Source organism: Halichoerus grypus, chromosome 13 (genome assembly GCF_964656455.1).
Source record: "Halichoerus grypus chromosome 13, mHalGry1.hap1.1, whole genome shotgun sequence".
NCBI lineage: Eukaryota > Metazoa > Chordata > Mammalia > Carnivora > Phocidae > Halichoerus > Halichoerus grypus.
The window spans coordinates 47,344,200-47,370,273 of NC_135724.1; the positions used below are offsets into that span (position 1 = coordinate 47,344,200).

A 26,074-nucleotide genomic window follows, 5' to 3' on the forward strand; every position below is an offset into this window, starting at 1 on the left:
TTTCCTCATTTATACTAACAATAATAGCAGCAAACATTTATCAAATGTGTTGTATACATTATCTCAGCTAATGCTCACATTCCTTTGAAGTAGCTTCTACTATACCTCCTTCAGAGATGAGGTTCCGGAGACCCAAGGAAGTTAAAGAACTTGCTCAAGTTCACAAAGCTACGGAAGTGAAAGAGCTGGGACTTTGCCCAAGGTCCGTCTAACCTCCAGAACCAGAGCTCTTAAGTACTTTCCTAGTCTGCCTCCTCCAGATTGCAAATGGGGACAAAAAAGAACTTTTCACTATTATAATTCCACATGCTTATCAAAAAGACTTTCTGTGGCAGCTACTTCTTTAAACGATTGATCCACCCAGGCATCCCGTGCCCCTATACTCTTCAACCATCCGATTCTCCTAAGGCATCTTGAATCATGTGGTTTGCACTCGGCCATATCCCCTGAAGGCCACGGTAGGTGTACAAACACAGGCTCTATGCAGATTGTTTAATTCTATTTGATGACCAGGCAGTGTCATCATGTCAAAGGGAATGTAATTTGGCTTGTTAATGGGGAAAGTGAAAATACGGTAATAGCTACAAGAGACTTTGCATCTTTTGGAAAAACTATCTTACTACTCAATATCTGGAGCTTCAAAGCTGTACACATTCTCAAATCATATTAAATGTCAGTGCCATATTTGAAGGAGCTAGTTGCCAACGGTCCTCCAAAGGTTCTTTTTACTCAGATGTGGTTTATAAATACCCAGCACTCTGGATAAGTGATAATTTAAAAGCTAAAATTCAGACTAGTTGCTTTAAAAAGATGCTCTCTTTTTAACAATATAACTTTGCTGGCTACTTTTATAATGTTATTATTTTATTAAAAGTCATTTTGATGACAGGATAAGAGAAATTAACTTTCTGAAATTTGAATGATAAATGAGGATAATGAATACACAATCATATTAAAGTGATTATACACAATCTCTGATTTCAATGACATTATTCAGAGTTAAAGGTGAGCCTTTTATCTTTAGGAATTTGCTTTTATGTCACTGAACTAGCCCCTGAGCAGAAGGTAAGAGGAACCATGGGGGAAAAGTCTAATGGTTAGATTTGAGTATATACAGTATTTAAAAAAAAAAAAAAATTCCAAAATGTTATAATCTGTACTCTCACCTCTTTCCATACACGTCTGAGTGGAAGGAAAACCAACTTCCCAGAAATTCTCTGGTGTGTTGGGTGGAATGTAGCGGAATCGATGTCTCGAGCAGGAAGCCAATTTCTTTTCTCTTTCTTCTGCTGGAATATCTGCATAATACTAATAATAAAAACTGCTAAGTTTTTCACTTAGAAATAATAAATGGACTGTTAGGCTTATTGATTATAAACTAGAAGCTACTAAGAAAGCTGTTAAAGTATTCAGCATGTTAAGGAAAACAACACTCACTGAAGATAATATTAGTAATTAATACTAACAGTAACTAGTGCTGGTCTGTGAAATGTTTCCTCCACAAATGAGAAAAGGAGCTTGCAGCCTGTATCACAGTGCAAACCAATATGCTGCTTTTCTCATCAATAAAGTCTTACAATACAAAAACAAAAACAAAAAATGCCAGCTTAGCTTTATAGTGTGCTGAGTGATGCAGTTAATTTATCTACCGGTGCAAACTCAACTGTCAGACCAGTAACAAAACTGTACTTGGAACAGCACTTTTGTCAGTTGTTATTTGGATATAACATGTGTGTTTTGAAGTAATTTTCTTCCTTTCTTTTTTTTTTTTTTTAAAGATTTTATTTATTTATTTGAGAGAGAGAGAATGAGAAAGAGAGAGAGAGAGGACACAAGACGGGGGAGGGTCAGAGGGAGAAGCAGACTCCCTGCTAAGCAGGGAGCCCGATGTGGGACTTGATCCTGGGACTCCAGCATCATGACCTGAGCCGAAGGCAGTCGCTTAACCAACTGAGCCACCCAGGCACCCCTGAAGTAATTTTCTTATCCAAGTTTTTACAAATTAAAGTTTAGCTTTGAATGTTGCAGGCTTTATGACTTCCCCCTTTAAACCATATTTTTCAATTACGATCAAAGACATAATTTCTTGCAACTGCAACCCAAAGAACTTGAACTTCATAAAAACAAGGTTAAAATTTGTATGTAAAAAATGTACAGGTCCTTCAAGCTCTAGACCTAAGAAAACAAAGCAGCAGTGTAAAGTTTAATAGAACATGCGACAGGATCACACAATCCAGCCAATTCCACCTCAAACTTGAGAAACTGAAAATCAAATTGATAATTTACTGACAATATCTTCTATTGAAAGTGGCGCACACTAAGGGCTAAAACTTAAGTTTGAAGGAAAGGTTTTTTGAGTACCTCTGAAACAACTTTTTTGGGGGTTATCTTTTTCATCTTTCCCATTGCTGTGAATACAAGACTTTGTTACCGTGGCCTGGACATGGGATGGGATGACCCTAACTAGAGAATAACAGTTATCTATCAATTTAGAGAAACACTGCCACCAAATTACAACATATACAAAAGCAACAGTGGGTTGGTGTAGCTGTGACACAGTGCACAACTGGGAGAGTGGTAGAAGATAAAATCAGAGAGGAAGTGGGGTGCCAGAGTTTACTGTCCTCGATAAGGACTTTGGGTTCTATTTCTGAGTGAGATGGTCAGACATTTAAGGGTTTCAGGCAGAGAAATGACATGATTTAATTTTTATTCTAAAAAGATCATCAGGAAACAAAAGATCATTCATTGTGTTGAAACACACGGTGAAGACAGAAATCAAGTAGATGTCCGTCCTATCCAAGCCATCCTGTGCTGCTGCCCGCTCTCAGGCCCTGTCCTGTCCCTTGACACCCTGCATACCTGACTCCCTCTCCCCTCTGGCAGGGAGGCCAGGAACTTAAGCACTTAGTAGACCTTTAATCCTAATTTCCCCACTGGGGGCAATAAAAACCATTAACATCTCAGAAATACCTTGCTTTAGAAACAAAGAACATACACTGTGAAGAGACAGGTATAAACAAGAAAAGTGAGGACAGAGGTGTATGGGAATTCTCAACACAGGTTTTCTAAAAACAGTTGATTAAAATAAAACAGAAGGAAAGCACTTAGAAGCAAATTATTTCAATAGTCCAGACAAGATGAAATGGTGCCTTGGTCCAGGGATTTAGTGGTGGTGATATCAAGTGGATAGAAATGGGATACACTCTGAAGGTAGAACTGATGGGATTTGCTGATAGATCTGTTACTGAGATGTGAAAGAAGAGAGGATAACTATAAGAGCTTTGGTTTAAACAGCCAGAAGAATGGACATAGAGGAGACTCAGGTGAGGTTTGGGAATCAGCGGTAGAAACTGTTTGCTTTTGGACATAGTGAAATTTGAGATGATTATTACACTTCCACATGTGTACCACATATTCCACAAGTGGAAGACACTGGGATACATTTAAGAACTGTAAGCATACAGAGAGTATTTAAATACATAGGACTGGCACTTTCGCTCCTGGTCATGGGAGAGTTAATAGGGAACAGATTTATCTCCTATCTTAACAAAAATATTGGAATAAAATGTACCGAGATAATGGTTTTTATTTATTTAGTTTTAAAGATTTTATTTTGGGGGGGGAGCACAGAGAGAGAGTGAGAGGGAGAAGCAGGCTCCCCACTGAGCAGAGAGCCGGACATGGGGCTCGATCCCAGGACCCCGGGATCATGACCTGAGCTAAAAGCAGACGCTTAACCTACTGAGCCACCCAGGCACCCGAGACAACAGTTTTTAGAGACTGAATAACAAACAGCATAGGAAATGATTCCTGAGAGAAGGAAAGCAAATTAACAGTGCTTCTGGCACAAGAGCTTTTTTCTAACTGGTAGTGTTAGTTCCAGATTGTAAAGAATTATGGTCTTAACTAAAAACTGGAGGCTTGACCATGTTCTTTAGTTAAGAAATCATGATATGTTCAATTTGTGTTATGAAAACTCATGATACAGATTTTGCTTGTACTGCCAAATTGCTTTCCAAAATCGCGATCTCTATTTACACTCCCACTGGTAGTTAGAGCCTATTTCTCAGCAAATGCTTACCTGCTCTACAAGCTATCCATAAATAACTTTAATCTGCTTGGTTATCAAATTTTCTAGCCCACAGCTGTTAAAAAGAAAATTTAAAAGGGAACTAAATCACTAGAGGCAGGCATCTAATAGTTAACAGACAGCAAGGGAAGAAATTAAAAAAACATGTTTCAAGAAAACACAGAACCTGCCTGAGATATTTAGTGAGCGGATGGTTAGTACTACTTCTGCTTCACTAGTCCAAGATAGCCAATGTATAAAAGGAAAATATAATTGTGTTCTAAGGATTACATAGAGCCTGCTCATCACATTGTGTTTAGGAAGGAGTGTTTGGGGGAAAAGTTAAGAAATTATGGTTATACCAGTTATTTAGAAAAAAACAATTATGAATATGTCATTTCCTGAGAGTGCTGGGATAAGTAATAAACATTAAAGTTTTCTACTAAAGTATCAGAATTTTCCCCAAATAGTATACGAATAAAGAAGGGCCTTTGCTGTAATATAACACCGGGGAAAGAAATTAAAACAAATACAAATAGGGCGCCTGGGTGGCTCAGTTGGTTAAGCGACTGCCTTCGGCTCAGGTCATGATCCTGGAGTCCCGGGATCGAGTCCCACATCGGGCTCCCTGCTCAGCAGGGAGTCTGCTTCTCCCTCTGACCCTCCCCCCTCTCATGTGCTCTCTCTCTCTCATTCTCGCTCTCTCAAATAAATAAATAAATAAAATCTTAAAATAAATAAATAAATAAATAAATAAATAAATAAAACAAATACAAATAAACACAGAAAAGAAAAACGGCACAGATATCTTAAGCTGGTAAAAAGAACGAGGGCTTAGGTTCCAGATTCACTTAATGAAAATCTGAGAGGTTGAGGGCTTTCATTTCCAAGTATTGAGATCCCCCAAATCACAGCCAGTGTGCTCTTTAATTATCCATCCTGCTATTCCTGGCTCAAACGAGGTTTCTAGATACAAATATGGTCTCTATCTATGATTTTTAAATCACGCATTTCTAATCTAGAAAGCTGTATTTTAAAAAACCCACTGAACAGTATTCACATTTGTACTTACAATTTCACATTCCTTACATGTGTGTCCAAGCAATTTTCTTCTCTCTTCTTTTTTCCGAACTACCTCAATATGAGGAAAATTCTGTAAGCTAGTCTCTCTGGAAGAAAAATGAATTAAATTTAAAAATTAATCCATTTGTTACTACAAAGATCTTTGGTTTAGATTTTTAATTAATGAAGGTGAGGGCCCAGAGGAGAAATAATCCCAAAACATTCATTCATTTTATTTGAAATGTTTACTATGTCAGAAAAACATATTTTTTCATGTATTCTTCATTAAATACTTATTAGGTGCTTACTGTATGTCAGGTATTTTTATGTATATTGTTCCCTAACTAAAAAAGATAACTATTACTTCCTATTTTTGCCTCTGATTGGCTTAAAATAATATATAAAATAACCTAATTTATTACTATTTAAATATTTTATGTATTTACTTAGAGAGAAAAAGAGAGTGAGTGAGTGGGGGGAGAGGCAGAGGGAGAGGGAGAGAGAAAATCCCAAGCAGGCTCCAAGTGGGGCTCGATCTCACAACCCTGAGATCATGACCTGAGCTGAAATCAAGAGTCGGATGCTTAACTGACGGTCATCCAGGTGCCCCTAAAATAACCTAATTTAAAAAGAAATATTGTATTATTAAAGTCAGGAATTGGTATTCTATAACATAACCAAGAAAGAGAGTAACTGCCTATTAACTCAGTTTTCTTTAAGAACCTGTATTTCTGGGCTAACCTACTCCCCTCCTCAAAAAAGAGATTCTTTTGTCTGTACGTCATGGGTCATTTTCTCTAAAAATTTCTTTTGCTGCCTCCACTCACCCTGAATTCTTTAAAATGTCAGGAACAATTATTTGCGCTTGTCCTTAAATGGATCAGATCCTACTGAGAACTACTGGAAACCTAGGAGGGTCAAAGCCACTGAGGTATGGATTAATGAGATATAGAGTGCTTTGGGAAGCAAAAGCAAGCAGGAAGTACAGAACTTTTTAATATACTGTATCCTGCTTTAAGTTTTAAAGCTCAATATAGAAAAGTCCAAACAAATAGGTAAATGAAGACTTAAGTGATGGTATACATATTTGTTTATAATAGAAACATCCCCAGAGAGCTTCAAGAGCCTGACTCACAAAAACTGATTTGTAAAACGACTTGGTAACATATCTACTCCTCTGAGGCATTCTGATCACATGCCCCTCTAGTTGGCAAGCACTTTCTCTCAAAAGGAAGCTTTAACTGCTCTATGTCAAAGTATATGAGGTTATAGGTCCTGTGGGGGCGTAAGCCCAAGAACTCTCAACTTTAGAGCAATCTGTAAGTTAAAAGGACAGATAAAAATTGCTTCCTTTCAAATGGTTTATGGACTCTTAAAAGCTTATACAGAATACATTTTGGCCGTATCCTTTCCTCTTGAGTATTATTTATTCTGCTACTATTGTTCTAATGCTGCAGGGAATTTCCTAGCAGACTGGCAACTGTACTAGACCTTAAAGCATCACCTGAGAGATGACTAAGCTTCTTGTCCCTCATACAACACAACCCATCTTCCCAGGGTTTGCTAGTATTGTCTGTGGGGAAAGGAACAATGCTAATTTTAAGACTTTTACTGTCCTCATGTCTTATACCCACCTCTTGTGTCTCCAGCTATCTAATGGTTTCAGAATAAATAAAACTACTCACATTTTTAAAAAGTTAGTGAACTTTCAATATGAAACATTTGAAATGACAGTTCTTACTCTGCAATCCTACTTCAAGGAATCTATCCCAAAGATACACAACAATATGAAAAGAAAATGTACAACGTTATTCACTGCAGCATTCTGTGTTAGCATAACTGTAAACACCCAAAATACTCATTACTAAGGAATAAACTATGGTACAAACAATAAAGTACTGTACAACTAAGAAGGGAAATGCGGAATACCACTATATGCTATTACGAGTGATTTTCCAGGATATATACTTAAATGAAAAAAGCAAAAGCAAAACAGAAAAGTATATATATAGCATTCTACCATTTGTTTAAGGGGAGAGAGAATGACGATATATTTCTGTATTGATATCAGCTTTTATTTTTTAAAATGGATTGAAAACCGTATTTTTTAACAAATGGTTACCTTTAGGGGTAGGGAGCTAATAGGGTAAAGGGGACAATGATGGAAACTAGACATATCTGAATATACCTTGTTTTGTAGCCTCTGATACCATGTACATATTTTACATAATTAAAAAAAATTAAAGATAAAAAAACAACTACAAAATTCAAAAGCAAAATAAAACAAACCTAGGGACCGAGTCAGTTGCATACCTGCCCCAAAAATAATTATTCCAAATGGCTTTAAAACACAGTGACTGGACTGCACATTTATTATTATAAATAGATACACCTTTTCTTTTCACTTTTAGAATTTTTATTTTATGAAAAGATGCAGGGGCACTTGGGTGGCTCAGTTGTTAAGCGTCTACCTTCGGCTCAGGTCATGAGCCCAGGGTCCTGGGATCGAGCCCCGCATCGGGCTCCCTGCTCGGCGGGAAGTCTGCTTCTCCCTCTCTCTCCCCCAACCCCGCTTGTGTTCCCTCTCTCGCTATGTCTCTGTCAAATAAATAAAATCTTTAAAAAAAAAAAAAAGATGCAGATAACATGGTTGTTCTAATAGAATGTATCTTAAGAACAAAAAGCCCACAAAGACATCTTAAATCATTTTCATAAATCATATTATTGGTGATAATTTATATTATTCTGAGACTGCTCTAAATATTAAAGAATAAAGTTAAATGAGAAATTATGTTGGTAGCACTGAGAAATGGGATTCTCAGTAGGGGGAAAGTAGGTACAGATAAGAGACAGAAGAGGTTGTTACCTAAAAATCCTGTAGTTTTTTTTTTTTTTAAAGATTTTATTCATCTATCTGACAGAGAGAGACAGCGAGAGAGGGAACACAAGCAGGGGGAGAGGGAGAGGGAGAAGCAGGCCTCCCGCTGAGCAGGGAGCCCGATGCGGGGCTCGATCCCAAGACCCTGGGACCATGACCTGAGCCGAAGGCAGACGCTTAACGACTGAGCCACCCAGGCGCCCCAAAAATCCTGTAGTTCTGAACTTGAATTGGAGCTATCAATATGAAAAACTGTAGTTATCTCAAAAAACAAAATAAAACAAAAACCTTATTCCTAACTCTGTCCACCTAAAAGATCTAGAAATAATAACTATGGCAATGAGCAACCTGGTGGTTTGACTAAAACACATGAAACATTTAAATCCATGAGTTCGTAATGACATCACAAATAAATCACATTTGGGATGCTAGAGTACTATTTCTTTGGAGAACTGGTAAATAAAGGAAAAGAATTAAGCATTTAGCAACAAAACAACAGCTCTTATCTATTAGAGTCTTACAGCATCAATAAAAATTTGTCTTGGCCTGTCAGATCCCTAAAATTCTCAACAGAAATAAGTATAAAATAAACTTTGCTTATTGAGTGACTCAATTTGCTAACATCATAACTTGAAGAAAAAAAAAACAAAAATTTTTTGAATTGAATTACTATGCTTAAATTCACTTCTAGAATGAACAGTACATGATTAAAAGTTATAGAATTTGCCATCTTTGGGGAAGCCTGGGCAGCTCAGTCAGTTAAGCATCCGACTTCAGCTCAGGTCATGATCTCAGGGTCCTGGGATTGAGCCCCACGTTGGGTTCCCCGCTCAACAGGGAGGCTATTTCTCCCTCTTCCTCTGCCCCTCCCCCTGCTTGTGCTCTCTCTCAAATAAATAAAATCTTAAAAAAAAAGAAAAAAGAATTTGCCATCTTTGAATAAAAGGCACAAAGCAGCATTATGGTTCAAAATCAAGATGCTCAGTTTTTCTTTTAAGGTTTAAAAATCCTCACGCAGTAATTCTCAAGCACAACCTAACGCTTGCCACCTAAAGTCTTATAACAGTTACAGTATATAATATAACAAATTCCTGAAGTTCAAATAAAGTCCCTAATAAAACAGAACAGGAATAAAAACATTTGTTATAAAAAAGAGAGAAAATAACTATTACCACTGTCAAAAAAAGTAGTGGTAATATAAATTTCCTTATTTGTAGTATTTGTCCTTTTTATGCTTGAGTCTCTCTTTTTTGTTAAGACCATAAGGTAAATGATATGAACTTGACTTTAACCAAAGTAGCAATTTAACAGTTCAGAGGTATTCTGACAAAGATGACTCTGTTGTACTTCCAATCACATCACTGGTATTAATCAAGACCAACTTACTTTTCATCATCTTTAAAATACGGCTCCACAAATGCTTTCTGTTTGACTTTATTTTGTTTATCACCAGGAACTGTAAACAAAACACACATACCACAAACTAAATGCAAAATTGAGAAATAGCTTTTTTGGAACAAGAATGACCTATATCAAAACTTCATTCTTATTGGATTTCATACTTCAGGCTCCTGGACAACTCGTTTAAATTTTCTGTAACTAATTTTCTCTTTCTTTTTCATCTGCATAATGAGGAAGGTGGTGATTATCTTGTTTACCTCAGAATTACTAGAGATAAAAATCTTACCTATAAAACTATTTTAGATTTAAAAACTATATATACAAAGTGTATGTACATATGTGTAGATTATATATAAAATTATTTTAGACTTCAAAAGAATTATTCTGATGCCCATTATCATTTGGCACCAAACAATAAGACAGCTTCTAATATGTTTCACTTATTAGTCCTGCTGATTTTTTTTTTTTTTCAGTAAGCTCTACACCCAATGTAGGGCTCAAACTCACGACCCTGAGATCAAGAGTCACATGCTCCACTGACTGAGCCAGCCAGGAGCCCCAGTCCCGCTGATTTTTATAATGTGTCTTTGACGTAGATTAACTAGGAAATAGAGGTTAAAGAATTTTATCAGAAAATTGGTGACAAAATAAGAACAAAAGCTCATGGACCCGAATCCCAAGTTGTCTAGACCCAAACAGCCAACTGCTATTGTGTATTCAAATAATCAAAATTTATCATGCATGGTGCTAAGTTCTGGGGACACGCAATGTCCGACAAGAGAAACCAGGTCTCCTGTCCTCATGGAGTCTATACCACAGTGAGGGAAACCGACATTAAGCAAGTCGACAGCTAAGGCTTTTCTGAGGAAGGACATGGAAGGTGGTAACTGATGAATAAAAAGAAGTCAGCCACAAGAAGCAGGGGTGGAGAATGTTCTAGGTAAAGGTCCTGAGATGGGAAAAAGGTTGGTACGTTATAAGAACTAAGAGAAGGCCAGTGTGGTTGAGATTGAGTGAAGAAAGGTGTTAGGAAAGATGAGATCGGAGATGTGGGCAAGCACCAGATCATGATGGGCCCTAGAGGCTGAAAGGAGTTTGAATGCAAAAGCAAACCACTGAAGACTTTTGAAAAGAATCTACTTACTGAGGGATAATTTATACAGAAAACACACTGATTTTAAGTATACTAGGATTAATTTTGACAAATGTTTACTCCAGTGTAACTACCATCCAAATCAAGAGAGAGAACTTGCATCACCCCTCGAAGTTTCCTCCTATTCTTCTGCTTCTCAAACAGATGAATGTTCTCTGAAGTCTCTTCCCTCCCCCATGGAGGGATGATTTCTGCCACCACAGCTTAGTTATGCCTGTTTTAGAACTTTGTATTAATGGAATTACATAATATGTATTCTTTTCCATCTTTTGGATCTTTCTAGCTCAATAGGTTTTGGAGATTCATTGTTGAGTCGAGTACCCTCCTTTTTGTTGACAAGTAGTATTCCATTAAATGAGTTTACCACAATTCATATTTAGTCACCTGTTGATGGACATTTGGGTTATTTCTAGTTTTGAGCTACTACACATAGCACTGCTATGAACATTCTTGAACACAATGCTTTGTGAACGTGTTTTCATTTTTCTTGTTTATATACCTAGAAGTGGAATTGCTGGGTACTATGCTGGGTGTATACATAACTTCATAAAAACCTGACAAACCTCAATAAAGCTGTTAAAAAAAACCTTGCTGAACTCTTCCACAGCACAATTTTATATCCCTACCAGCAGAGTATGAGAGTTCCAGTTGCTCTTTACTCTTGCTAATGTCAGATTATTACTAATCTTCTTAACTATTTCAGTGGGTGTGAAGTAGTATCTCAGGCCCTCCTGTCCAGTAATGTTGAGCATATTTACATGTGCTTACTGGCCAAATATCTTTTCATTGAGGGTTTTTATTTTTTTTTTAGATTTTGTTTATTTATTTGACAGAGAGAGAGACAGTGAGAGAGGGAACACAAGCAGGGGGAGTGGGAGAGGGAGAAGCAGGCTTCCCGCCGAGCAGGGAGCCCGATGTGGGGCCCGATCCCAGGACCCTGGGATCATGACCTGAGCCGAAGGCAGATGCTTTAATGACTGAGCCACCCAGGTGCCCCTCACTGAGGGTTTTTAAATAAGAAGATAATACAATCTAGTTTACATTTAAAATAAATGAGTTTTGAGTCTCTGGAGAGAATAGACTGGAGAGAAACAACTGTCATAAAAGACCAGTCAGGAGGCCTGTAGTAGAACAGGTGGAGAGAAGAGTGGTTTAGGCTAGGGCAGTGGCTACAGGGATGGAGAGAAGTGATATGAAACATATTTTGGAGATAGTATTGCCAGGGTATCAGACTGGGCATGAAGAGGTAAAAGAAGAAGTCAAATATGACTCCCACATTTCTATCTTTAGTAACTGGGAGGATAGTTACTGAGGTTTAATGAGACCAGGAAAGGTCGGGGGGGGGGGGGGGAGATCAAATTTGGGTAGAAAATAAAGATTTCTGATTTGAATAGTATGGGGTTCAGAAGAGAGAGGACAAGGCTAGGAGTAATGAATATATAGAAACATCTTCACTTGGTGTCCACAAACAGTACATACTCTTGTTTCCCTCCTACTTCACCGGCTCTAGCTCCTTCTCAATTTCCTTTGCTGGTTCCTCTTTCTTTCTCCAACCTTTCAAAGTTGCCATACCCCAGAGGTCAGAACTTGAAACGCTTCTCTTTTCTATACTTTGGTGATCTCACTCAGTTTCATGGCCTTAAGTACGATTATCTACTTGCTGTTGACCTCCTGCCCCCTAATCATTTCTTTATTCTGGCTGTTTTGTCCAAACTTGACACATATCAATTACCTATTAACATTTCCATTGAATGTCTAGTAAGTATTAACATGTCTAGAACCAAGCTTTTGATATCCTCCCTGAAATTTGTCCTTTCCTATGAAGAAAGACTAGGTAGAACTTTGTGATATGAGGGTCAAGAACATGAAATAAATGGACATTAAAATCCTAAACTATATGCCTAGGTGACTGGGAAAAATGAAAAAGCCTGAAAGATCATTTGGTAAGAAATAAATGGAACCTGGTTTGGATATGTTAAGTTTAAGTTGTTGAAGAGACACAAAAGTAGCATTTGCATTTACATTACATTTCCTGAAAGAAATGCAGGACTGGGATTCATCAGAGAAGACAAACTAGAGACGCAGAGGTAGTTAATAGAAGCATGAGAGAAAAATATATGTGAGGAAGAAAACAGTCTTGGGATACTCTAGCAAGCAGAAGTTTCCAGAGATCAAACAGTGCAGCACTGCCACAACAGAGAAGTGAGAAGAAATTTTGAGATGGTCAGTGTGAGATGTAACTTAAAAAAAAAAGACAGAAATTAATAATTATATCTTGTAAAAGAATATCCCCCCAGCCTTTTTAAGTGAAAACAATTAGCAAAAGGCTCTTCTTGGAAGAAAAAAGTGAACTGAACAGTTGTAAATTTTTATCACAAAAGTTGGTTTGGATCAAGTTTTTGCTACGGACTGAGCAAGCAAAGCCTGCTGTTCTGTACCTGTGGTTAGGGTCTCATTCACTTTGAGCTAATAAGGGCTGTATTATTTATTTATTTATTTAAAAGATTTTATTTATTTGACAGAGAGAGACACAGCGAGAGAGGGAACACAAGCAGGGGGAGCAAGAGAGGGAGAAACAGGCTTCCCGCGGAACAGGGAGCCCGATGTGGGGCTCGATCCCAGGACCCTGGGATCATGACCTGAGCCGAAGGCAGACGCTTAACGACTGAGCCACCCAGGCGCCCCAGGGCTGTATTTTTTTTAAAACCTAATGGGAGCACGAGGAAAACATAATCAAGACAGACTATTCCATAGCAGAACGTGTGCTCATATATAACCTTTTCACTAGACTAAAAATTCCTTTTTTACTCACAAAAAGAAAATGAGACATTTTGCAAGAATTTCAACTTTCAATTCAGATTATATAGTTAAGAGTTTCACTTAGAGTATTCTTCTTTTGAATGCTACCCTGCCCTATAAACCCTGCTTCTAATGAAAAGAATTTTACTGTTTTTTAAAAAAATTTTTAAAAAGATTTTATTTATTTTTTTGGGAGACAGAGCGAGAGAGAGACGAGTGGGAGGCAGAAGCTGAGGGCGAGGGAGAAACAGGCTCCCTGCTGAGGAGGGGCTTGGTCCCAGGACATCGGGATCATGACCCAAGCCAAAGGCACATTTAACTGACTGAGCCACCCAGGCGCCCTGACAAGAATTTTAAAAAGATTGGGCGCCTGGGTGGCTCAGTCGTTAGGCGTCTGCCTTCGGCTCAGGTCATGGTCCAGGGTCCTGGGATCGAGCCCCGCATCAGGCTCCCTGCTCCGCGGGAAGCCTGCTTCTCCCTCTCCCACCCCCTCTGCTTCTGTTCCCTCTCTCGCTGTGTCTCTGTCAAATAAATAAAATCTTAAAAAAAAAAAAAAAGAATTTTAAAAAGACAGATACATATAGTTACATTATTTTGTCTGGGAAGGTAAAGCATTCAAACAGAAAATTAGTCTGAATTTTCTGTAAAACTTTCTCCTTCCAACTCTATTACAATGATTATTACTTAACAAAGAATGTTCTCAAAACTTTATGAATTTTATGCGCAAGTTATAAAGAAATCTGTAGTATTCAATCAAGATTAATTTCTTAGTTTTGATGAATATTTTATGGTCATATTAATATAAGGGGAAGCTGAATGAAAGGTACAGGGAATCCTCTGAACTATTTTTTTTTCCTCTAGCTATTTTTTTGTAACTCTTTTGTTGGTCTGAAATTATCTCACTATCTAAAAGAAATTTATACAAGAAATATGAAATTTTAATTATTAATATATACCCCATCAAGTCTCTGTTAACTAGCTCGTTGACTTAATTTACTGAACCTAAGTGTAACTGAAAAGCCATAATTAGAAAGAAAATAGCCTTACTGTTTGGTTTCTTTGTGGTAGTTGACAATCCCTCTTCTTCATCTGCCACCTGGGGGAAGCTGTCTGCCAAACAGGATTCATATTCTTCATGTGTTGTCCGATCAAACATATCTTCCAAGCTATCATTCATTTTTCTTTCTCCATCTATGTAAAAGAGCATTGGCTTAGGGCAACAAGGTTTTTGCTTTCTACATAGACCAGTGTGAAACTTGTAGTAACCGCCACAAAATACACTTGCCTAGGATGTACATGGGGCAACAGTAAACCCCCCAAGTCTAGATAGTTATTATATTTACAAAGACTTTATGTTAGGGCTTTAAATGTCCTTTATTCATGTGAAGAGAATGTTTGTTGTTGTCATTACTTACATAAAAATCTTTTTCTCCCTATTAGCTCATGTATAATTCATACTACACTAAAACGAGTCCTACCAAAAAACTGTGAGGAATAGAAAATGCATCATAATGAATGATGAAAAATATTAAGTTTAAATAAAATGTGTATAAATAACTGACATTAAAAGCTATAGAACTTGCTCATCTGCTTATTTTTCTAATGTGGTAGCAAAAATGAAAGTATTTTATTACATCATCAATAACACTTGGTAGTTGAGTAGTGCTAGAAATAATGAATTCAATTCCTCATTTGATATGTTAAGTGCTAAATTCATCCTCAGATTACTAAGTACAGTTCCCACTATATAATCACATTTTGAAAAATGGCAGTTTACTAAAAAACAGAAATAGATCCAGTTGGCTAACACACATGATAGAGCAGAAGCCTGCTCAGATTCCTCTCTATAAAATAACCACCACCTCCCCCAATCCATGGTGCTCTAGCACCCTTACCCTATTTTATCTTTCTCCAGAACTTAGCATCACCTATTATACCACATATTTGATTATTTCTCCCCTTAAATGAGAAGGTAAGTTCCATGAAGTAGGTACTTTTGTTCTGTTTACTCATTATTTCCAGTTCCTGAAACACTTCCCTTTATAGAATTGAAGCTCAATATTTACTGAATGATTAAACATTATTTTTTTTCACACTGAGGATCAAATTTGTAAATAATATACAATTTCTATGTGCTAGGCAATGTGTTAGGTAGGTATTCCCAAAGTATTCTGTATATGCTGTTAATAATTCACAATGTTAAATCACTAGTTTATCTTTTTAATTAAAAAAAAAATTTTTTTTTTTTTTTTAAGAGAGAGAGAGTGTGAGCAGGGAGGGAGGAGTAGGAGGGAGAGGGAGAGAGAGAATCTTAAGGAGACTTCACACCCAGCATGGAGCCCAATGCGGGGCTCAATCCCACCATCCTGAGATCATGACCTGAGCCGAAATAAGAGTCAGACGTTTAACCAACTGAGCCACCCATGTGCCCCACTAGTTTGTTTTTTTTTTTTGGTCTGACTTCTGACTGAAATACTTGACAACAGAGACTATATCCTTATTAATCTTTCTATCACAGCATCTGGGAAGTCTAATACACAGTAGAAATATAAAACATATTTTTGAACTGAAATATTAGCAGTCATTGGGGGATTTTACTGGTATGATTCATTTTTAACCAATTCTAAGTATTAAAAAGATGTACCTTATGGGTAAAATGCACGGGACTATCTTTTTCCACATATGGCTTTAAGAACATCTCGTATCCTAGGTGCTGGTCTTACACTCCTCCACTGAGTGGGAAGGGCTGCTTGCTTGCTTTGAACTTGGGTAGGTCTTCGTGACACTATACAACTTCTGAGGCCAGATCATAAAAATACCATGCACTTCTGCCTTGTTCTTTTTGGGATGCTGACTCTGGGAACCTAGTCTCCATGTGATGAGGAAGCTCAAACTACCCCACGTGGAAAGTCCATATAGAGAAGCCCTGAAACTAAATGAAGAGAAATGCCAAGCCACCCTCAGCTTGTCTACCCCTCTGCTGTTCCAGCTCTAGCTACCATTTGCCTACAACTGCATAAGAGACCCTGGGACAGAACCATCCAGCCAAACTCTTCCTGAATTCCTGAACCATAGAAACTATGAAAGATAAGAAAATGACTATTGTTTTAATCCTTTAAGTTATTGGAGTGGTTTATTATAATAGCAATAGTACTCAAAATATCTTATGTAGCCAAAACTGTCTCCACTCATTAGTTCAAATTCTAACCTCACTTCCACATGATACTTGCTTCAAACATATTTGGGAAACCATCATATTCTTTGAATTAACTAGCTAAATTTGAAGCCAAAGTAGTCATACTTTAGTTTTACCTTTTCTTTTTTTTTTTTAACAGAAATAAGGAAAACATTATCAGAAGCTGGTACCAGACATAATCTTAAAAGCAAAGTACCTTCTTAAGAAGAAAGTTACTTAAGTGTCATTCACTATAAAAGGACAATAAATCACTGTTAAGGTTTTTTCTTTTAATAGGTAGGCCTTTCAAAGTAGGCAGCCAACTACTTGATTGTATGGTTACTCATTCTTAAAGAACAAACAATTAAGGCAAAGACTACTACAATTTTTCCTCACTTACTGCAGTTAGGGCAGCAAGAGATAAAGTGTTTCTTTTTTTCTTTTTTAAAAGATTTATTTGGGACAGAGAGAGAGAGTCAAAGAGAGAGAGAGAGGGTGCACAAGCGGGGAGAGGGGCAGAGGGAGAGAGAGAGGGGAAGCAGGCTACTCGCTGAGGAGGGAAGCCCCATGCGGGGCTCAATCCCATGACCCTAAGATCATGACCTGAGCTGAAACCAAGAGTCAGACGCTTAATTGACTGAGCCACCAGGCATCCTGAGATAAAGTCTTTCAAAAGAAGTGGGGACAAGATTGGCTTCAGCCCCAGGCAGGTAGATTACAGAATATTCAGAACAAGATAGGGAATGTACATATAGACTGTCTTCAGTTTCTAACAGATGATCACTGGAAAATGTCCTTGCTTTTGGCTCTGCAACCCTGTGGCAGGTCCTAACCCTTCAACATAAGAGTATAAGTGACACTTTCCTGGGCTAGTTGATCTCATGCCATATGCCTCTGTAGTTAGGGATGTTGCTAAGGTGGTGCCAACCAAAATCCTTCCACTGTTCCTGCCTCTTTTGGAAAATCAAGACTTTAGATGAAGAATTAATAGTCTGTTACCACAAAAGGCCAAATCCCCTTTTCTGCAGAAGCAGAATATGGCAGGGTAACTCAGCATATACACTATTATTCTTAGTTTACTGCTAATTTACAAGTCTATACAGATACTTCTCAGTAGACTCTCCCCTTTTCACCGTATCAAATTGCTTTGCAAATTCCTATTTCTAAAACAGGACTCTCAAGATTCCCTTCTACAAAAAATTATCTAGGGATAATACCAGGGATCAGCAAACTTTTTCTTTTTCTTTTTTTTTTTTTCAGCAAACTTTTTCTTAAAGGGTCAGTCAGGAAATATTTTTGGCCTGTGGGCCCAATAAGGTCTGCAGCTACTACTCAGCTCTGCCATGCAAGCAGCCACAGGCAACACATAAACAAGTAAGTGAAGCTGTGCCCAATAAACCTTTATTTATAAAACTGGCAGCTGGCTGTGGTTTGCTGAATCCTGGAAACAATTTGAATTCTTCCTGGAAAAAAAAAGATTTTGGCTAAAGATTTTTTCCCCTTGAAATACTGAAACTGAGCTTTACCGAGAGAAATCTATTTATCAGAAGAGGAAAAAAAAAACCTGGTTTATGGTGAAGAGGTAACTTGTGGTCATCAATGCAATGGTACAACTATAAACTTCCTTCCACATTTTTATTAAATAAAAAAAAGAAATCAAATCTTACTTGGACTTTTCTCTCCCTTCTGCTCCTGCTTCTTCATTTTTAAAAGCACAGTTTCACTAACCAATGTGCAGTCCGTGTCCACTGTCTCTCCTCCTGCTAGTCTTGACTGACTGCCATCCTAAATATTTAAAAATTCAAAAATTTTAACAATTATCCCTCATGGCCTTATATATTACTTTTTAAAAATTCTGGTAAAATATACATAGCATGAAATTTGTCATTTTTACCATATTTTAAGTATACATTTCAGTAGCATGAAGTTATATTTATTTTTACCTTAAGAATATACAGATTTAGGTTTTATTGCCTGTAAAACATTTTAGCCTCAATATACAAGCATCCTCTCTCAAGCCCATGAAAAGAAAGACTGCTGTCAAGGAAGGGAGAGTTGTGCACTGCTGAACTCCCTGGGCTTCTCCTTTTCTTCTCCAGTTGGTCTCACAGTAATGAATGTCAGTGTACACACAACAAATTTCATACTATAGCAAGTTAAATACTTCATTAATATGCTCCCAAGTGAAAGAGAACTTCTCAAACTATGTAGAACCTAAATACAAGCCAAAAGAGTTATTTCCACTAGGAATTTTCATTTAATTTTATTATTTTTTTTAAGAGGTAGGGAGGGGGAGAGGGAGACAGAGAATCGTAAGCAGGCTCCACACTGGATGCAGGGCTCGATCTCACAACCCTGAGATCATGACCAGAGCCAAAATCTAGAGTTGGACATTTAACTGACTGAGCCACCCAGGCACCCCAGAATTTTAATTTTTAAAGAAATATACAGTATTTAAAAAATAGCCAACTAGGAAAATGAATTTTTTTCTTGATGGTAACATTATTTTTAAAGTTAATCAAGGCATATGATGAATTATTTTGATAAAATATAAAATTATTAAGGGGCACCTGCGTGGCTCAGTCAATTAAATGTCTGCCTTCAGCTCAGGTTATGATACCAGAGTCCTGGGATCCAGCCCTGCGTCGAGCTCCCTGCTCAGTGAGAAGTCTGCGTGGCCCTCTGCCTCTCCCCCGACTCATGCTTGCTCTTTCTCTCTCAAATAAATCTTTAAGAAATATATATATATATAATTATTAAAATACGTAACTAGCATTTTTCATTATTTTAAAACTATAATAATATTTTCCAGCAAAGGCCTCTTTATAAAATTTTTTCTTTAGAGAGGGAAAGAAAGAGGAGGGGCAGGGGGAAAGGGAGAGAGAGAATCTTAAGTAGGCTCCACACCCAGTGCAGAGCCCAGCGTGGGGCTTGATCTCATGACCTGAGCTGAAATCAAGAGTCAGATGCTTAATTGACTGACCCCCCCCCAGGTGTCCCAGCTAAGGCCTTTAAAGTCAGAAGGTATTATTACCCTTTCAAAAATATCATAAAGTTAGAAAAGTAAGCATTTTTATTTCTTACTTTTCTGAATAAATAAATCAGGTTTTAAGAGGTATGTGATTATCTTAAGGTCACAGAATAAGTTAGGGGAGGAGGGTGACTAACAACTTACTAGAAAAACCACATGGGCCTTGGTTTTACTTTCTAACTTACCTTTGTATCTATTACAGTAATATCCATTTTATATTGAGAAAGGTCTGCTCCTGGATCTATGCTCCACTGGATATTTTCAAAGGATACATCTTCAGTAAGGAGAAAAAAGTACAATTAAAATGGATTTTAAACATTCTTATTACTTTAAAACGTTATGGGATCCACAGAATGGGAAAAAAAATTTGCAAATCATTATCTGCTAACAGGGCTGTATCTAGGACATATAAAGAACTCTCACAACTCAGTAAGATGACAAATACCCCAACTGAAAATGATTAAAGAATCTGAATAGACAGTCCTTCAAAGAAGGGAACTGGCCAATAAGCACATGATAAGATGCTCAACAGCAGTAGCCATCAGGGAAAGGCAAATCAAAACCACAATGAGATAATACTTCACACCCAACAGGATGGCTAGAATCAAAAAGACAGATAACAACAAGTATTGGTGAGAATGTGGAGAAACGGGAACCTCACGTGCTGCTGGTGAGAATGTGAAATGACACAGACACTTTGGAAAACACATAGTTCCTCAAAAGGTTAAAGAGAGTTAGCATATGGTCCAACAGTTCTACTCCTACATGTAACTCAAGAAAAATGAAAACATACATCTACATAAAATTGTACATCAATGTTCATAGCAAGCATTATTTATAATAGTGAAAAAAGTGAAAATAAAAGAAGTCACAAAATATCATATATTGTATGATTCCGTTTATATGAAAACACCAGAATAGGCAAATCTATAGAGACAGAGGGTAGGTTAGTGGTTGCCTAGGATTGGGGAAGAGGGGAGAGGAATGCAGAATGATTGCTAATGGGTATTGTTCTTTACTTAGAAAACCTTTTTTCCTCAAATATAATTAACATACAGTGTTATATATGTTTCAGATATACAATATGATTCAACATTTCTATACACTTCTCAGTGCTAATCAAGAAAGTGTACTCTTAATCCCCTTTATCTATTTCACTCATTCCCACCCCCCCACCTCCCCCTTGGCAACCATCAGTTTGTTCTCTGTATTTAAGAGTCTGCTTTGATTTTGCCTCTTCTGTTTATTTGTTTCTTAAATTCCACATATAAGTGAAATCATATGGTTTCTGTCTTTCTCTGTCTGACTTATTTCACTTAGCATTATATCCTCTAAGTCCATCTGCGTTGTTGCAAAATGGCAAGATTTCATTCTTTTTTATGGCTGAGTAATATTCCACTGTATATACATAACCACATCTTTTTTAAATCCATTCATTTATCTATGGACACTTGGGTTGCTTTCATATGTTGGCTACTGTAAATAATGCTGCTATAAACAAAGGGGTCCATGTATCTTTTCGAATTAGTATTTTCATTTCCTTTGGGTAAATACCCAGTAGTGGAATTATTGGCTCATATGGTAATTTTATTTTTGATTTTTTGAGGAACCTCTACACTGTTTTCCACAGTAGCGGTACCAATTTGCATTCCCACCAATGGTGCATGAGGCTTCCTTTTTCTCTACATCTGTCAACATTTGTTATTTCTTGTGTTTTTGCTTTTAGCCATTCTGACAGGTATAAAGTGACATCTCATTGTGGTTTTAATTTCTATTTCCCTGATGATTAGTGACGTGGAATCTCTTTTCATGTGTGTTGGCAATCCATATGCCTTCTTTGAAAAAATTTCTCTTCAGGTCCTCTATCCATTCTTAAATTGAATTATTTGTGTTTTTGGTATTGAGTTGTGTAAGTTCTTCACATATTTTGGATATTAACTTAATGGGTACTATTCTTTTTGAGGCGATAAAAATGTTCTAAACTCAGACTACAGTAATGGTTGTACAACTGAGTATACAAAACAACTGACTTGTACACTTTAATGAGTGATTTTTATATCAAAAATTGTTTTAAGAAAGTTAAAACTGTAACATTGTTTGAAGGAGTTTTCAATGTATATGCACATGCATGACAACTACATAAAGCACAGTCACAGAACACAAAGTGGCATAATATTAACTTTAAGTAAATTGTGAAAGGTTAAGTAGGGTTTATAATCCCTAGAGCAGCCATGAGGAAAAAAAAACCCAAAACCAAAAATGTAAAAAAAAATCAGAAATGAGAGTGAAGAAAGTGTTTTCATACAGAGACTGAAACTCTTTCCTTCTAGAAGAACACTAAAGAATGTGCTTCAGGAAAAAAAGGAAAATAAACCCAGAATAAAGGAAAAACTTTGCAATAAAGAATAAAAGAAAAAATACTATATAGGAAGTACAGAAATATTTGGTGGCCAAAAAACAAAAAGACTCATTTTAAACACAGCAAAATTATGAAAAGATTAACATACCTATTAATTAAGAGTAAAAAGGGTTTTCAAGCAAGAAGTTAAAAACCCACATAAATGTATATATACATATGGTTATACATATGTAAATGCAAAGAAAAAGGACAGGCTACCTGTGGGGTGAGGAACAAGGTTTGGATGATGAAAATTTTACTTTATGTATTTTAAAACTCCACATAGTTTAAAATTTGTAAAGCTTTTGCAAAGAAAATAAGAAATTACATAAAATAGGTAATCCACAAAATCACCTAAAAAGTAGGTATTAAAGACCTCAATTCATTTTTTCAAAAAGCATGAGAGCAGGAAAATCACATGCAAAATGAAACCAGTGGGAATCATCCCGTAAGCACAGAAATATGCAGGAAGAAATGTTTTTCCTAAAACAATTCAATATATCCAAAGAATGTATATTGTGTAACACTCGAGATCATTAAAAAAGAGTGGAAATACTATTTATAGTAAACATACCTTGACTGTTTTGTACAGACTTTGTTTTAGCAACTCTACATGGATTTAACTGAAGAACGGATGTAAGTTCACATGCTCCACGGACTGACCTGGCTATTTTTACTGGCTCATGAGAATCAGTTCCCTTAAACAGAAAGAATTATTAGCATCTAGATGAAATAATGAACAACCATTTTAATAAAAATACTTGAACATTTAACACAAACCTTCACATCATCGAAAAGATTCTCCGTCTCCAAACTTTCATGTGGACGTAGAGGGATTTTAAAGATGGGATTTTCTTCCTTGATTTGTAATGGTGTTTTATTATCTGGAGATGATTTACCCAAGGACTGGAAGATGCACTCCTGTAAACAGGGCTCCTCTGGGGAATCTCTGGTTAACACACAGCTCCCGCTCAAGGCCTTGCGGCTTGAGGAAGAGCCCTTCGGAATGGGCTTCAAGGCCTCATAGAGAGTCACTTGCCTAAATCTGATTCTAGAGGTCTCACTTCCTTGGCTTTTCTCTTGACGCTGAATAGCCGAAAATCGATCAGATAGATCTAGAGGTTTATCCATCACGTAATCTCCATTCACAGAAGAATGACCATCCAGTAAAAAAGGAAAGGCATTTTCTTTATCAAAAGAGGCTTGGGGGCAGCTAACTTCATCTTCACTTTCTTCCTCAATTTTCTTTCTTTTGGATGTTCTGCCTCCCAGTGATTTCAGGGGTACCGCATGTTTGTCTTTATCAGTGACAGCATCTTTAATGTGATCAAAACCATCCTGTTCATTTTTGGATTCACTTATATTTTTATTGATAAGCATCTGCTTATTTGAAGATGACTGGCTAATGATCTTGTTCACTTCAGACCCAAGATTATGATGTGTGAAAAGGGCACTATCTTCAGATTTTGATCTAGTTTTCTCTGATCTAGAAGTAGAAGTGTTGTTGAAGGGTGCTGTTTTCAGAAGTTTTTTCCCAGTCTCTAAGAGAGAAGGGGACAAACCTAAACTACGTTTCACATTAGAGGTAGCCCCAAATACAGGAGAAGATACCCGAGTAGTCAATTCTTCTTGAGGAGGAGTCTTTGACGTAGAATCTGAAAATCTAAAAAAAACAAGGAGTGGTAAAACTTTCTTCCTACTAAAGAAATAGGGTAAAAATTATAAGACAAGCATATGAGAAAACTTACACTAATATAGAATTATTAATAGTAAGGGTCTTAGCCATGTATTAGACTCAGATGATTAACCAACATTTGAAACAGGGTAGAGTTGTCAGCTTTTCTTCATTTGGCTGACAAAAAGCAGAGGAAAATGATACCGTAAATCTATCTCAATACCTTGATATTCCTATCCATAAATATTTTTCCTAAGTAATTTAAACAACTTCACTATATAAGAAAATCGTATTTTAATAAATTCCACTGGAGACCCAAATTCTTTTGTTAATATGAAATCTCTTCATAAGTAACTTCAAGAAACAAAATCCTTCTACTACAGAATTGAACATAACTTAAGAGCCAGCCTGCCTGCAGCAGAGCAGACAGCTGTGATAGTAGAAAGAGTGTTAGGTTTAAGTTTGAAGATGTGGAATAGGTAAGAGCTCCGGCTCTAGTCCTTAAGAGCTATGTGGTGTTAAATAAGGCATTTAATCTCTGTAGAGCCGCATTTTTGTCGACTAAATAGGAGTAATAAAACCTACTTTAATGAATTACTTTGATGACAAATTAAAGATGATATATGCATCTAAAACCAAAAGCACTTTTAAAAAGCAAGACAATACATAAATATAGGTATTATTAGTGGATGTTCTGAAATTAGTAAATGAGATGCAACACAATCTTGAAAATTCATTGAAGCTTATAGATGCATTTTACATAACATCTAGTTTTTGGAAATACAAACACAGAAGGGATGACTGGGTCTTTATAGAAGCAGAGGAACAAGGCTGGAAACTCTTAAATAATGCTTGATAGAAGTACAGAAAGAACCTAAAAAATAATATCTCTCCATAGTAATGCAAAAGGCCCTCAATTCATCATAAAGTGGGGAACACATGTATTTTTAAAAGACTTATATATTTATTTATTTGAGAGAGAGAGAGAGAATCTCCAGCAGACTCCTTCTGAGCATGGAGCCTGGCTTGGGGCTCAATCCCATGACCCTGAGATCATGATATGAGCTGAAATCAAGAGTAGGATGCTTAACTGATTTCGCTACCCAAGCACCTCATGGGAAAGATATTTTTTAAAATAAAAATTAATACAGGTTCCCGGCTGGCTGTTGGTAGAGCATGCAACTCTTGATCTCAGGGTCCTGAGTTTAAGCCCCACGTTGGGCATGGAGCCTGCTTAAAAAAAAAAAAAAAAAAATTAAATAAATAAATAAATACATACATACATACATACATACATACATACAACCAGAATGACAAACTATATGCTGACAGAAACAGTTTGATTATATAGAACTCACTGTAATGAGATCTCACCAATAGTCCAAGTTTTTTACCAAAGTACCCCAAATTACCTTAAACTGTCTTCATTGTTTCTTACAGATTCCTCAAAAGGTTGTTTCTTGTGATCTTCTAGACATTGATAGAGTTCATCACCAAGAGGGCTCATGGGACCCTGAGATTCCTTCAGTAGTAAAATATAAAGTACATAGATACAATGGAAGATTATTCATTCTTAAAGAGGAATGAAATGTTGATATATTCTGTGATGTGGATGAACCCCAAAAAAGACTACGTGAAAGAAGCCAAACTTTGTCAAAAGCCACATAATGTAGGATTCCATTTATATGAATTATCCAGAATAGGTAGATCTTTAAGGACAAAAAGCAGACTGGTGGTTGCCAGGGGCTGTGGGTAGTGAGGAATGAGGATTGGATGTTTAACAGGTACCGGTTTTATTTTGGGGTGATGAGAATGCTTTGGAACCAGAGAGGTGGTAGCTGCATAATACTGTAAATGTATTAAATGCCATGAACTGTAGACTTTAAAATGGTTAACTTTATGTTATGTGCATTTCACCACAAAAAAAAAAAAATGAAGTACTTTTAAGTTTAAAGAGAGAAAGCCATCAATATTTTACTATTCTACATAAGTACATTCTATTACTGGTATGTAAAACTCCATCAACTCCAATTCCAAAACACATTAAGATGAGGCAAAAGGAATAAAGATAATTATTTATGCTGATAGGAAATGAATTTAAAAGAATCCTTTAGAGAGCAGTGCTTCTCAAACTTTAACATGCATTCAAGTCAACTGGGGATCTTGTGAAAACACAAGTTCTCTTGTAGTAGGTCTGGAGTGGGGTCTGAGATTCTCTAACAAAACTTTAAGGTGACGCAGATGCTGTTGGCCTATGGATCACACCTTGAGCAGCACGTCTTTAGAGATCAGCTCCCTTAATATATTTAATATATAAACTACTTACTTGTCAGGTTTATGGGTAGGAGGGAATTAGAAACCATTAAAACACATTTGAAGTTCAAAGGTTAAAAACTACCCACTACCACTTGAAGAGTGATTTAAAACCAG

The 26,074-nt window shown here is 36.8% G+C and overlaps 1 protein-coding gene across 7 annotated transcripts in view; it reads right to left on the reverse strand.

The window, feature by feature from the left end:
* The window catches only part of RBBP8 (RB binding protein 8, endonuclease), a 106,050-nt gene that overhangs the window by 558 nt on the left and 79,418 nt on the right, over positions 1–26,074 (reverse strand). For 6 of the 7 annotated variants that reach the window (XM_078060514.1, XM_078060515.1, XM_078060517.1 and 3 more), the window contains 9 exons: positions 25,057–25,166; positions 22,750–23,632; positions 22,544–22,667; positions 19,757–19,845; positions 18,208–18,325; positions 14,413–14,556; positions 9,399–9,495; positions 5,145–5,241; positions 1,167–1,308 (listed from right to left, as the gene is read on the reverse strand). In XM_078060514.1, coding sequence (XP_077916640.1) covers positions 1,167–1,308; positions 5,145–5,241; positions 9,399–9,495; positions 14,413–14,556; positions 18,208–18,325; positions 19,757–19,845; positions 22,544–22,667; positions 22,750–23,632; positions 25,057–25,166 — 1,804 coding nt within the window. The remainder of the gene's footprint in view (positions 1–1,166; positions 1,309–5,144; positions 5,242–9,398; positions 9,496–14,412; positions 14,557–18,207; positions 18,326–19,756; positions 19,846–22,543; positions 22,668–22,749; positions 23,633–25,056; positions 25,167–26,074) is intronic. The other variant, XM_078060520.1, reaches the window with a different exon arrangement.